Here is a 14,196-nt window from a genome sequence, read left to right as displayed (position 1 = left end):
TTGTTTAACAGTGCAATTAAAACTGCAATTAATCGTGATTAATTTTTTGTTAATCACTGTGGTTTAATTGACAACCCTACTCCAAACTGAATACTGTGATTGACCATCTTTCAACAAACTAGAGAGCATTTTCAGGTGATCACTGCCGAGGGCCAACTCCTTGCAAGGACAATCCTCTTTAGATGCCCTGACACAGCTACTCATTCTAACTCCATGGCAGTGATCGTGAGGAGGACTTCCTGGCTTCAGGTATCCAGCTTTCCAAAGGAAGTGCAGTCTACAGTTGAGAACCTTCCATTTGAGGGATGAAAGTTGTTCCCTGAGAAAACTGATGAATCCCTCCACATGTGAAAAAATTCTAGAGCCACCTTATGCTCTCTGGAATTTACATGCCTGCACAAAAAAGAAGATTCAGTAAATCCCAGACAGCTCAGAGATCTCAGCCTACTCAGTCCATGCCCCACTTTCCCCCAAAGCATTATGAACCCAAGTGCAAGAGACAGCATTTGTAGAAAAGGAGACTAGCTGTCCCACAGCCCTCTACATCAGTTTTGAGGGGTCGTCCAAGGGCTCGATTTACTACCTCCATCCTTACCTGCTGCAACAATCTGCACATCTTCCTCACTTTGGCAACCACCTTGGTCCTTTTCATCAAGATTGGGAATACATAACTATGGACAAATGAGTTGGAGATGATTTCTACAGGATATTCTATCCATTTTACCTCCCTTATCTCCCCTCTTGTCTCTCTTTAGGGACCCTTCTCATGCACCTTTTATGACAGGAAACAGACTCTTTCCCAAACCTGGGTCTTTAGAATCAGTTCCCACACAACACAGAGGGAGAGGACTTCTCCAAGTACTTCGTGGTACCGAAAAACAACAGCGGTTGGAGGCCTATTCTAGAACGAAGATCATTTAACAGATTTGTAAATGTTCAGAATAGTAACTCTTTCAGCAATAATTCCATCTCTGGACCAAGTGGACTGGTTCTCGGCCCTCAACCTACAGGATGTTTGCTTCCATATTGCAATCCACCCATCCCACAGAAGGTTTCTATGATTCACTCTGACTCAGGATCACTGTCAATACAAGGTACTCCCATTCATCCTGTCATCTGCGCCCAGAATGTTCTCAAAGGTCCTTTCTGTGGTAGCAGAACATCTTCACAAACAAGGAATTCTGATTTTCCCATACTTGCACAATTGTCTGCTCAAAGCATGCTCTTTCAACAAGGTTTTGGCCACACAAGAGGCCATGGACCTATTCCTCTGACTGGGACTACAATTAAACATCAAAGTCCACATTAATTCTAATACAGCATCTGGAGTTCCTAGGAGCTTACCTTGAGGCAGTAGCAGCCAAAGCATTCCTCCCCTCACACAGGTTCAACATGTCAGTCAGTTTAGTCTTGACAGTCCAGGTCAGCCTTCAAACATCAGCCAGAAACTATCTCTAGCTATTGGGTTACATGGTGGCAGGCACCTTTGTAATAAATCACACAGGACTTCATATGTGCTGCCTTCAGGAGTGGCTCAGAATTGACTACCTACCAAGCCAATACTGCTTTAACAAACTTCTTTCAATGCCCTCAATAGTCAAAACATTTCTTGACTGATGGAAAGACCCTCATAATATCTACACTGGAGTTCCCTTCACTCAGCCACCCCCAATGTTGGTATTTACAGTGGACACACCCCTATTGGGATGAGGAGCCCACCTGTGCCAAAACAGTGAAACATTTGAGTTGGTGCATGTCTTACTACCATCAACATCTGAGTAGTTTACTTTCCAGGTATACAAAACATCACAGCAGACAATCTCAGCAGACGCAGCTCCCAAATCACGAATGGGAAATAGACACCACCATTCTCCACTGCATATTTCTACACTGGGGCATCCCCAAGATAGACTTATTTGCCACAGTCAAAAACAACAAATGCTCCCAGTTCAGCTCCAGGACTGGTCTGGGTCACCACTCTCTGAGATGCCTTCCGCTTCCAATGGAGCAGAAGTCTCCTCTGTGCATCCCCACTAATTCCTGTAATATCCACAATCCTGCTCAGGACAGAGGAAAAAAACAGGGTTATACTTGTAGATTCCCATGTGCCCGAGACAAATGTGGTTCCCCTACATTACTCAGCTTGCTTTTTGCCAACCAATTACTCTCCAGCCTGTTCCTCATTTCCTCTTTTAGGATTTCAGCCAGGTCCATCACCTCCGTCTACAGGTTCTCTGGCCCAAAGCATGGGTGGTCAGTGATTCAAGAGCTTAGACATGATGTGCTCTGAGGATGTAAAGGTGGTGCTGTTACATAGCAGGAAACAACTGCTCATGACATATACATCCAAAAGTGGAAGAGATTCAAATTCTCTGATGTGACTCAAGACACTTTCCTCCTACATCCTTTCCATTATCATCTGTGCTAGATTACATCCTAGAACTAAAAAGATCAGGATTATCTCTTAGCGCCGTAAAAGTGCACCTCACAGCCTTCCACCATAAGATAAAGGGGTATTCTGTTTTTTCTCATCCCACAAGAAGGTTTCTCAAAGGTCTGGGTAACCTCTTCTCTTCTTAGAAATCTGATGCCGCACACCTGAGGATCAAGTTGAGGTCCAATATCGGTGTCTAGGAAGACCTCCTTTCAAACCATGGCCTCCTGCTCCTTTCTACACCTCTCTCTGAAAACTGCATTTCTAGTAGCCATTACTTTTGCTTGAAGAGTCGGGGGGGGTTCTAATGGCATATCCCCCCCTTTACTGTTTTATTTAAAGATGTCACACTACAACTGCACCCCAAGTTCCTACCAAAAATATCTTTTGACTTCCATATAAACCAATTTATCCACCTCCTAGTTTTCTTTTTGAAACCACACTGAGACAAACACTTAATGTCAGGAGTGCCTGCACGAGCCTCCTATCTAGATAGGACTAAACCCTTTAGGAAATTTCCCATACTATTTCTCTCCATTGTGGACAGATCTAAGGAAACCTCAATCTGCAAAAATAAGACTCTCTAGATGGATATCCAGGTGCATTACCTACTGCTATCAGTCTCATGATCTTCAACCTCCTTCTAGAGTACGGACTCCACGAGATCGCTCTCCACTTCCATAGCCTTCCTCAAAAATGTTCCGGTTGCAGAAATTTGTAGCCACGACTTGGACATGTGCTCATACATTAGCTGAACATTATGCAGTTTCTCACAACTCGGTGTCCAATGCCATATTTGGCTTCACTGTCTCATCCTCAATTCTAGACTCGACTCTGAAGCCCCAAACCTCCCTTGGGGTCACCCATAGGGACACTACTCGAAGAAAAAAAGGTTACTCACCCTGTACAGTAATTGTGGTTCTTCTAGATGTGTCCCTATGGGTGTTCCACTGCCTGCCTTCTTCCCTCCTCTGCTTCAGAGTTCTTTCCAATGAGTTCTGCTGTAGAGAGAGAACTGAGGGTATTTTTCCTGCACAGCACTATATAGCCCTGGTGCAGGGCATGAGATGAAGAGGGCACATGTGCAGGCTTAATTTGAAGCACGGGGGGCTCAAGCATACCTGAGGGGCAGGGGTGGATAGAGCGCAGTCAGGGGACGGGGGGTTGCATAATGGGGCGTCCTGGGGGTGATTAGGGATGAGGGTCTCTGGAGGGGCCATTCAGGAAACAAGGAATGGGGGAGTAAGGCAAGTTTGATATAACACGGTCTCACCTATAATGTGGTGAGATTTTTTTGTCTCCCGAGGACTGCATTATATCAGAGTAGAAGTGTATTTCATTGACACTTAAGGACTCCAATGAGGGCCCTGTTGTGCTTGATGTGCTGCACAAACCTATCTAAACAAGGATATTGCAGGCTGCTACTTGATGTTTAATCCCTACATTTAGGCAACATTACCATTGGCTTTGAATCCAGGTCCCATGCCCGATTTTCAAAAGTAATCCCACAGTCTTTTAACTAGTTCTCAGACGCACTTCTTTGAGGGATGACTGATAGTTAATCTTCCAACATGAGGGATCTCTGGTAAAAATGATTAGAGAACAAAGGTTATCTAGTATGAATAAATTGCCACTATAAAGCCACACTCCTCACCCTGTGTATATCCATTTCTTTGGATTCCATTTCTAATACATTATTTAAGTGGAAAGGAATTGGATGGAGTCATGGCCATGCATCTTCATACTAACTTAAAGTAAATGTTTGCTTCTACTAGCAGAATATGTATATGGCCCCCAAGAACATATGCACTCCCAAGTATATGAATCTGACAATACTCTAAGTACAGTTATGCATTTCTTTTCAATGCTGTTTCTGGTGATTCTCTAATGGATATGAAAATTCTGCAGTGACAGAATCCACTTCTCGAAAAAAAGTGCTTAGATACTTGTTGTCTATTTTTTTTATAATTTTGTTTTTTTTAATCCTAGGATGATCGTTGCATGATTCCTTTAGTTATTCTGGCATCTTTTATGCCAGCTTCTGCTATTCCTACATTCAGGTACTATTTCCTTAATGTCAAAATTGAGCGGGGGGTGGCTGGGTTGTCTCTGTTCTTCAACTTTAATTTTATTTTTTTTATTTGGTATACATTAAAATACCATCAATGAATAAAACATCAATTCAGGCAAATTTATCCATTCAGGAAAATTGATAGATTAGTAAAATCTGTAGGGGCCAATAGGCCTATAAACTGTTTTGTTAATATTTCACGTATCATATCAGATCGTTTTATGTCTGAGTCATTGCTGCGCTAATGAATAAAAACAGCTGCTATATCTGAAATTGTTTTCAGCTGTGGTGTGATCTCTAAATTGAGGAATCTTGAGAAGGGAGCTGATGAAAATAAATACTCCACCCTGATAGACTGCTTGTGTCGCTGGGGACAAGTAGGACACGTTATGGAGTTAATCTGTGATTGGATGTCTGATGAGATGACACCAAGAAAGGTTTGCAAAGAAAACACTGAATTCTACTGCTGTGTTGCATTATATAATCTGATTCTATTAGTCCTTTAATCTGGAGGATAAGTAATTACTATAAAGTTTATTGTAGTATCTTTTATATCACATTGATTAATGGGCGGCTTCTCTCCTCCACACTTAGAGCAATGCAGCATCTGAGCGGCGAGTGCATATCCAAGTAACATACCAGTCAAAACCAGAATTAGCACTTGATTATCTAGAATATTTATTGACTCATTCCATGAATCGGGATTGCCTGCTATCTGTCCCCAAAAAGAAATTGAACCAGCTTTTGAAAGTACTTGGAGCTGCAAAGGTAATGTGTGCAGAATATTGAATGTAAAGGACTATTTAATGTGTCTCAGTACCATTACTGAAATTTAGATTTTACATTTTTCTTCAAAAATCTCAGTAAGATCCACCACTCCTCCGTCCTTTGGATCTTCTGCCATTATATTCATGATGATCTTATGAACTGATGAAATACTTTAATGAAAAGAGTGGTTGAAAAACTATCCGTAGTGTTTAATAGTTTCTTCCTCTCTGAAAGTGTACTGCCTGAACTTGACCAAACTGTCCTCTGCATAATTTGATGCTTTAACAAGTCTGACTGACCATCTCATTCCAGACGTTGTGTCAAAGCACAAGACAGTAATCCCCTTGAAGATGTATAGTTAAGGGTTGCAATAGAAGATAATACTACCAGAAACTCAAAATATAGTTGCTCTAAGTAATTAGCCTTCCTTCCAACCTTACAAAAAGAGAGAAACACTGGCCATCAAAATGTAATGATTGTGTGGATTATTTGTGGACTGGGTTAGCAGTACCAATTTATCTGTATCAAACGTAACTATTGTAATTTAAAACTTGCGTACCTCTGAACTTTGTGAACAACTAGCAGTTTAGATCATGAATAGAAGTAAATTATAGGACTACAAGACTTAGTCCCAGACGTTTTTGAAAATCTTGGGGGTTTTTTTTGTAGGTTTCTCAAACTTGTCCAATTTGAGACATCTTAAAGGAGCCTGACTTCTAGAAGATAGGTGCAGAGCATTTTTTAAAAAAAATAAAAAATCATGCCCCTTTGAAGTGTAAAGTTGGGCACTCAAATATATTTGAATTTGAATTTCAGTCTTTAAGCAAAAGCAAAGTGCAGAGAAGGACTTCCTGAAAATATATTTTGTTTTTAAATATAACTGTAAGTTATAATATTGCAGGATATTCTTGGCTCGATTATGAAAGCAACTGGTGCAGGGTCTCATAGCTTCAATCAAGCAACTGTCGTAAGAGCCTTTACCCTCTACTGCAGATTAAGTATTCATCTTCAGCACAAGGTATTGTTTTTTAAGGAGGTATTCGTGGTGGGGGAAAAAAAACTATCAGGCTCTGTTTTTATTATTTGTTTTCTTGCACAGTTTTCTTCTGAAGGAAAAGTTTACCTTTCACGTTTGAAGGAGACAGGTGCTTGGATAGAAGGTCATGTTCTACCTTTTATTCTAATGCATGAACAGGAGGAGAATGTTCTAGAGCAGCACATTGAAGTTTCTCAGCTGATCATCCAGGTTAGAGGTTTCTTTATAATTACTTCAAATGGAATTGACAGTAGTATCCATTTTTTACAATTGTTTTTAAATGCTTTATTTATATGATTTTTATGGTTTAGGTACAGTAATTGCATCCCGCTAGTCAGTGCCATAGCAGTATTTCAAATTTGGTGCCTATGTCAACTTTCAGACGGTGTGTACATCAACTATACACTTGAGAAGGAGAAATCAAATGCATAACTACAAAATGGGAAATAACTGAGTAGGCAGTAATCCTGCTGCAAATGATCTTGGGGGTATAGTGGAGCACAAGCTGAATATGAGTCAACAATGTGATACAGTTGTGAAAAAGACTAATATTCTGAGGGCTTATTAACAGGAGTGTAATTTATTACCACAGGAGTTAATTAACCCTCTTTACTCAGCACTGGTGAGGCATCAGCTGCAGTACTGTGTACAATTCTAGGTGCCTCACTTTAGGAAAGATATGGACAAACTAGAGAAAGTCCAAAGGAAAGCAACAAAAATGAGAAGATTTTGACAATCTGACCTTTTGAGGGGAAAAAATACTCAGGGGCGGAGGACCTGATAAGTCTTGAAATATGTTACTCCTGGGGGAATTCTGCACCAAAAAAAAAAAAACTTCTGTGCAGAATATTTTAAAATTGTGCATATTTTTTGTCAAAATAGTACAATATAATCACACCAGTTTCAATTATTTTGGTAATTTATTTCAAAATATCTGTCAATAAGTATGTCTGTAACAATGCAGACATTGAAAAAGAATCAGGAAATGTTTTTTGACAAATAGAATCCTTACTAGGCATAATATAGAACTCTGAGTAATAATTCATTTAAACTACAATATGGAACCATATTTCCCACACCACTCAGAACCAGTGCAAAGGCTTGGAGGAGTCCAGGGTGACGGAGGAGCTGAAGGACAGGGAAGTAATTGCTGGGAAGGAGCTTGGGTGTGAACTTGGAGGGTTATAGGGTGTAGATGGGAGAAATATGGAAGGTGGGTGGGGAGGGATTGTTAGAGACCCTCCCTCATACATATACTGGCTGATCCCTAGCCTCTCCCATTCAGTTAGGCATATATGCTCCTGTCCCCATGTGTCCCTGCACCCCCCTCCCATCCCAACGCCACTCACCATGTGTCCCTGTGCACCCACTCAGCCACTGCCCTTCCCCCATATGGCCCTGCTCCTCCTGTCCCCAGGTGGCCCTGCACCCCTACTCAGCTAGCTCCCTCCCCTCATCCACATGTGTTGCTGCACCCCCTTCTCCCTGTTCCCATGTGGCCCTGCACCTCCACTCCCATTCTGCTCCTATCTCAGTCTGTCCTACCCCAATAGCCCTTAAGTATGGGACTCCCCAGCAGCCCCATGTGCCTTACACTGTCCCCCCCCATATCCCCTGTCTCTTGACCAGACCACACCGGCAGAACGCTGTCTTCTGTTCCCTGTTGGCAGTTGGGGCTGGCCCAGGAGTGGCTGCTCTGTTGTAGTGCTACAGCGGCCCCGATGAGCAAAAAGCATAACTGCAGCAATTTTCCAGCAAAAAATATTTTTTGCAAAAAATATTTTTTGCTTGGCACGTGAATTCTGGGCATGCGCAGTAGTGCAGAATTTCCACAGGAGAAAATATGTTGGGGTCTGTTATAAAGAGGACTCTGAAAAATTGTTTTCTGTGTTCCCTGAAGAGATGACAAGTAGTAATATGCTTAATCTGTGGCAAAGGAGATCTAGGTTAGATATTAGGAAAAGCTTTCTAACTGTAAGGGTAGTTAAGCTCTGCAACAGGTTTGCAAGGGAGGTTGAGGAATCCCCATCACTAGAGACTGTAAGAACAAGTTAGATAGGCACCTGTTGTGGATGGTCTAGGTATGCTTGGTCCTGCCTTAGCATGGATGGACTAGATTGCCTTTTGAGGTCCCTTCTAGACCTATATTTCTATGATTCTACAACCCTTTATCTGGCTATGGAGTTGTGTGCCCTGTATAGCTGAGAGGGAGGATTGGGTTCATTGAAATTTCATGCTTTTTGTTGGATTTTCTGTGGCACTCGTCACCAAAACATCTGTGCACCTCACATTAATTTATCCTCATAATGACCTTGTGAGATGGGGAGTATTGCAAAACTCAGATCTAATATGCTTTGAGCAGGGGGTTGCACTAGAGGATTTTCTGAGGTCCCTTCCAACTCTAATAATCTATGATTGTATGTACATCTCAGTCCAGTGCTGTAGCTGCTTGAATGATGGGTACTTTATTATGTCATACCCTATTTTAATTATTTTATAGTTTTTATTTTTTTTAAACTGCGTTCCCTTGTTTAAATGTAGCAGCAACATACTGTCAAGCACAACAACTGTGCAGGAATACACAGGTATGTGGCTCCAATTACTACAGTACCTGAGTGCCTCACCATCTTTAATGTATTTATCCTCACAATACCCCTGTGAGGAAGTGTGACAGACTTGCCCACTTTCCTAGAGGAAGTCCGTGGAAGAGAAGGGATTTGAACCTGGATCTCCAAAGTCTGAGGCTAATGTGCTAACCACTGAACCATCCTTCCTCTTAATCTCTGTTGCACCATCTATTAAATGGGATACTTTTTGTAAAGGAATATATTCATTCATGTTTGTATGGAAAATTATATATAAAAGCTAAGTGGTAAACAGTATTTATACCTACAAAGATGTTGACTGCTAGTGGGAGACTGCTATGGAAAGGATTTTTATCCATATTTAATAAGAATGTTCCAGAGCACAAGAATTTGGTCAAGGATTTAAAACCTCATTCTTCAATGATAGCACATGTCCATTCCACTTCAGTATGCGTGTATTGTTGTTGGAGATTTTTCCTCAGCAGTACCCATCTAGGCAGCACATGCGCCCTCTGCCTTCTCATGCTGTGTGATGGTATAAAGGGCAGAGCTGCCCCTGACCTCCCTCAGTTCCTTCTTACTGCCCGTGATGGCTATTAAGTTTTCCCTTATTCTTAGCCTTGTATATAGTTGGTACTCGTTAATAGTTGTAGTTTGAGTAGTAGGATAGTTTTTATTATTAGATTTCCGCTATATGTTTTTTTTACTCTGCAGTTCCTGTCTTTTGGGTACTGGTGCTGGGACATCCATTGGCTTCAAGTCCTGAGGTGCTTGCACAAAGCCTATGCCAGTTAGTGACCCGCACTTCAGATGCCTGAGGTACCTAGGAGAAACTCACGTCAGAGACAAGTGCTAAATCTGCAGAGCCTTTAAGCCCAGAACTAAAAAAAAAGAGACAGGAAGGTCAGACTAAAACACCTTCTGATAGAGGCAGTCCTTTGTCCACCCTGAAAGTCTCCCAATTTGGGGTGTGTAGCAAGCACATCTGCTTCAGTAAGGAGTATTCCTCCTGTCTTGGCAGAGTCTCAACACTGACCTCCTTCTCTGGTACTGAAGAAGCAGGAGATTGAGATCCCTGGCACCAAAATCCAAGAAGAATGCAGGAAAAGCAAATAGAGTGCACTCGGTTGAGGCACACTTCCTGGCACACGTAGTGCCTTCATTGACTCTTATCCTGGTATTTGCCCTGTTGAGACCGACCTTTGTGGCTGCGCTATCTAGTTCAATGGTGCAGTCTTCATTGGCTTAACAGCAGGAGTCTATCCTGGGGCAAGCAACACCTGAGGCATGTGATCTGCGAGCTTCTCAGTACTGGTTTTGCTGATGATTCAATAATCTTCATGCCCAGTACTGATAGTCACTTGTTAGGATTTGTCAGCTACTGGAGTTCTGCGCCCAGTACCATTGGCACCTCCAGATAGTGTAGTACCTCCTTGTACAGTTCCATGAAGAGGTAAATGACAATGATTTCACCAGTGCTGTTTTCCCCAGGCTTCTAGCACTGACAAGAACCCCACACCACCTTGGTGAGGTGATTCTGGTTCATTGTCGGTGTCAGAAGTGGGCTCTTGTGTCATGGCTGTGTCACATGAGCCATCACTCTTCTCTGAGGAGTTTCCACCCTGGTATCCAGTGGAAGCTCCACACTGACCAGCAATAGAGACCTTGATCAGGAAGAAATAGTGGTCCAGGACCATATCAGTGGCCGTATTGGAACCCTTGCAGGTTTTCTCTTGCCTCTAGATGATCTTTGCATCCCCTCCTCTCTATGTTCTCCAGTAGGTGTCACGATCCTACTGCAAGAAGTCGTTCCCAGCACTGGGCTCAGTGCCAAACAAGAGTAATCTGCTCAGATGAATCCCCCCTTGCAAGAATTGGAGGAGCTTGCATCTCAGCCAGACTTGGCTTTTTGCTTCTCATCGCCAGATGTAGTTGTGTTGGGGACTCCTCACCTCCACCGTATGATTATAGAGTCCACCAGGACCTTCTACAGAATGTGGCTTCTTCCATAGATATTCAGGTATAAGTGTCTCAAGAGGTCTCACAGATAAGTTATTACTTTGGGATCTGTGGGACCCTCTCAAATGGTGCTTCCAACAAATCAGTCTAAAATGGAGCCTACTGAACTTCTGTGGCAAATTTCTTCCCTACTGCCTATATTGAAAAGAATTTGAGTGGAGATATTATTTTCTTTTTCAGGGATTTTAATGTTTTTACACCCCCTTGCTCTCAGGGTCTTTGGGCTCAGTTAACAATGAGGGAGAGTGTAGGGTCAGCAAGCATCTACCTCAAAAGCAAAGAATGTGAAGAAGCTTGATCTTTTTCAGAAGGAACTTTATTCAGCAGCTGGACTGCAGCTCCGGATTGCTAATCAGCAAGCTTTGCTGGGGTGTTTATGCTTTTTTCCCTCTGGGACATTGTTTCAAACTTCAAGAACAAGTTGCCAGAGGAGGCACGACAAATGTTCTGGCTTTGGTGGATGAGCAGAAAATGGTGTCCAGGACCTTGCTTTGGGCAGCTTTAGTTCTTCGAGTGCTTGCTCATATCGATTCCAATTAGGTGTGTGTCCACCGCATGCACATTTGTCAGAAGATTTTTACCCTAGCAACACTCAGTGGGTCGGCTGGGTCGCCCCCTAGAGTGGCACCGCATATATACTCCTGCCGACCCAACGACCCTTTGGTTCCTTCTTACCGCCCGTGTCAGTCATTGGAACAGTGGAGCGTGGCTTAGCTGACCTCCACTTCCCTAGCTACTCTGTAGTTCTCTCGTTATTCTTGTGTATATAGTTGACATTTCTATAGTTGCAGTTAATTCCTATTCGTTTTTATAACATTGTTAGTGTATATAGTTAAGAGGGGCTCGGGAATTAGCCCCTTCCCTGCACCCGGTGCCGGGACCCATGCCCGTTTCACCGGGTTTCAAAGCGTGCACGGCCTGTCACAAGCCGATGCCAACAGGAGATCCCCACGACTCCTGCCTTAAGTGCCTCAGCGAATCCCACCTCGCCGATAAGTGCCGGATCTGGAAGGCCTTCAAGCCGAGGACAAAAAAGGAGCGGGACTTTTGTCTCAAACAGCTCCTGATGGAGGCAGCTCTTACTCCTCCGCCCTCAGCACTGAGCGCTGGACAATCCACTGGCAGAAGCGCTGCTTCGGCACTGGATCGCACCAGTACTGCTAAAGCCTCTCTGCACCAACCATCGCCGGCACCGGTGTCTGCTTGGCACCGTTCTCTCTCCCTGCGGGTGAAGAGACATAAGATTACTTCTGCTTCCGTGCCACCTGCACCGCAGCCAGAGCACCCGGCTAGATCGGACCGCCCGGCACCTACACCTGCCACGGCACTGACAACGTTGGCACCATTGATTCTGGTACCTGAAAGCTCCCCGGCGAGAGCCGTGGTTGAGCTCACTATTCCCTCCATGCCGGAGACATTTTCCCCGGCGAGGGAGCTGATCGCGATGACCATCCACCCTGCCTCAACCCCCGGCACCACTGGTGCGGGACATACAATCTGTAGGCAAGCCGGCCTTGATGAGACCACCCTCTGTCGGCACCGCAGAGCGGCACTGCTCACGATCGCGATCCCGCCGGCGTTCTCGGTCCCGACACCGATTGCAGTCCCAGCACCGATCCCCTTCTCGGTACCGGTCGCATTCGCGGCACCGATCAGCGTCCCGTTCGACGGCCTGGTACTCTCGGCACCGATCCAGGCACCGTGACTCTCTCAGCCACTCCAGATGCCGAGCTTCGAGATCCCGGTTGACCTCCCGGCACCGCTCCGGTCATAGGTCCCGATCTCGGTCCCGGTACCGATCCCCGGTGCTGCACAGAGCGAGATCAATCATAGAGAGAGACTCTTCCCAGGGGTTTTCAGCCCCTCCTTGGCCATCCCAACACACATCGGTGTCCTCTCATGCGGACAGTTCCTATGCACAGGACCGTGACTCTGATGTGCCCACCAGAATCTTCCAGGAGACCCAGGCCCAAGATCAAGGCCCCCATCAGTGGTCATTCTGGACACCTTGGGCGTATCACCAGGCCCAAGATGTACCTCCAGTCCCACCTCGCTCTGCTCCATCTGAGCATCGGGTGCGGAAGCGACTATCAGCCGCCCCCTTCCTACCGGTACGGTGGAAGCGCCTGTTCAGCCACCAGACTCCCAGATCCCACTGGAGCCGGAGGTCGTCCAAGAGCAAGAGTCCACACAGGACCTGCTTGTCCCTGGCCTCTCCTCTTCCTCTTCTCCTGATGAGGCAGTGGCGGGGCCATCCTCCATGGGCCCTCCTCCAATTGAGTATAGCCCACTCGATAGACCTAGTAACGTGTTTTCTCCCAGGAGTTCAGAACACTCTGGTGGATCGACTCAGCAGATCCTTCCTGTTTCACGAGTGGTCGATTCGTCCGATTCTGTTTTCTGGAAGTGGGGCTTTCCCCGTATAGGCCTCTTCGCTTCCCGCAAGAACAGGAAATGCCAGATGATTCTGCTCCTTCCAAGGCCTCTCCCTGGGCTCAATCTCAGAGGCTTTCCTGATGCTGTGGATGAGCCAACTGCTTTACGCCTTTCCACCGTTCCCCTGGTTCACAGGGTCCTGATAAAGCTTCACAGGGACAGAGCTTGCTTGATCAAGATCACTCCAGCGTAGCCCAGGCAGCACTGGTACACCATGCTGCTCGACCTGTCGATAGCCAACCCAATTACCCTGCCTCTTCGCCCAGACTTCATAACTCAGGGCCACGGCAGACTTCACCACCCAGACCTGCAGTCCCTTCACTTCACAGCATGGCTGCTGCGTGGTTAAGCCAGTCCGAGTTACATTGCTCTGCCTCAGTACAAGTAGTATTCCTGGGTAGCAGGAAACCTTCCACTCGGTCAACGTATCTGGCCAAGTGGAAGCGTTTCTCATGCTGGTGCGAAACGCATAATGTTGCTCCCACCGAGGTCTCGATCCCCACCATCTTGGACTACCTCTGGTCTCTCAAACAACAGGGCCTAGTGGTATCATTGAGGGTGCACTTGGCGGCTATCTCTGCCTTCCACCCAGGGGAAAGCGGCCACTCCGTGTTCTCACACCCTATGGTTTCTAGGTTCCTCAAGGGCTTAGACCGCCTATACGGTATGCCGTCCCGCCCCAACCTGGGACCTCAACCTGGTTCTAACCAGACTTTTATGTCTGCCCCTTTTGAGCCGTTAGCAACCTGCTCGCTATTATACCTGTCCTGGAAGACAGCTTTCGTCGTAGCCATTACATTGGCCAGACGAGTCTCCGAGCTTAGGGCTCTCACGGTGGACCCACCAT

At 45.1% G+C, this 14,196-nt stretch overlaps 1 protein-coding gene across 1 annotated transcript in view; it reads left to right on the top strand.

The window, feature by feature from the left end:
• The window catches only part of NCAPG2 (non-SMC condensin II complex subunit G2), a 141,900-nt gene that overhangs the window by 81,833 nt on the left and 45,871 nt on the right, over positions 1 to 14,196 (top strand). The window contains exons 17-21 of the mRNA XM_050942218.1: positions 4,424 to 4,494; positions 4,789 to 4,942; positions 5,100 to 5,273; positions 6,175 to 6,291; positions 6,373 to 6,519. Coding sequence (XP_050798175.1) covers positions 4,424 to 4,494; positions 4,789 to 4,942; positions 5,100 to 5,273; positions 6,175 to 6,291; positions 6,373 to 6,519 — 663 coding nt within the window. The remainder of the gene's footprint in view (positions 1 to 4,423; positions 4,495 to 4,788; positions 4,943 to 5,099; positions 5,274 to 6,174; positions 6,292 to 6,372; positions 6,520 to 14,196) is intronic.

The sequence above is a fragment of the Gopherus flavomarginatus genome, chromosome 2 (genome assembly GCF_025201925.1).
Source record: "Gopherus flavomarginatus isolate rGopFla2 chromosome 2, rGopFla2.mat.asm, whole genome shotgun sequence".
In the NCBI taxonomy this organism is placed as follows: domain Eukaryota; kingdom Metazoa; phylum Chordata; order Testudines; family Testudinidae; genus Gopherus; species Gopherus flavomarginatus.
Note: the sequence above shows the minus strand (reverse complement) of the source record. Positions and strands in the feature narration are given on the sequence as shown.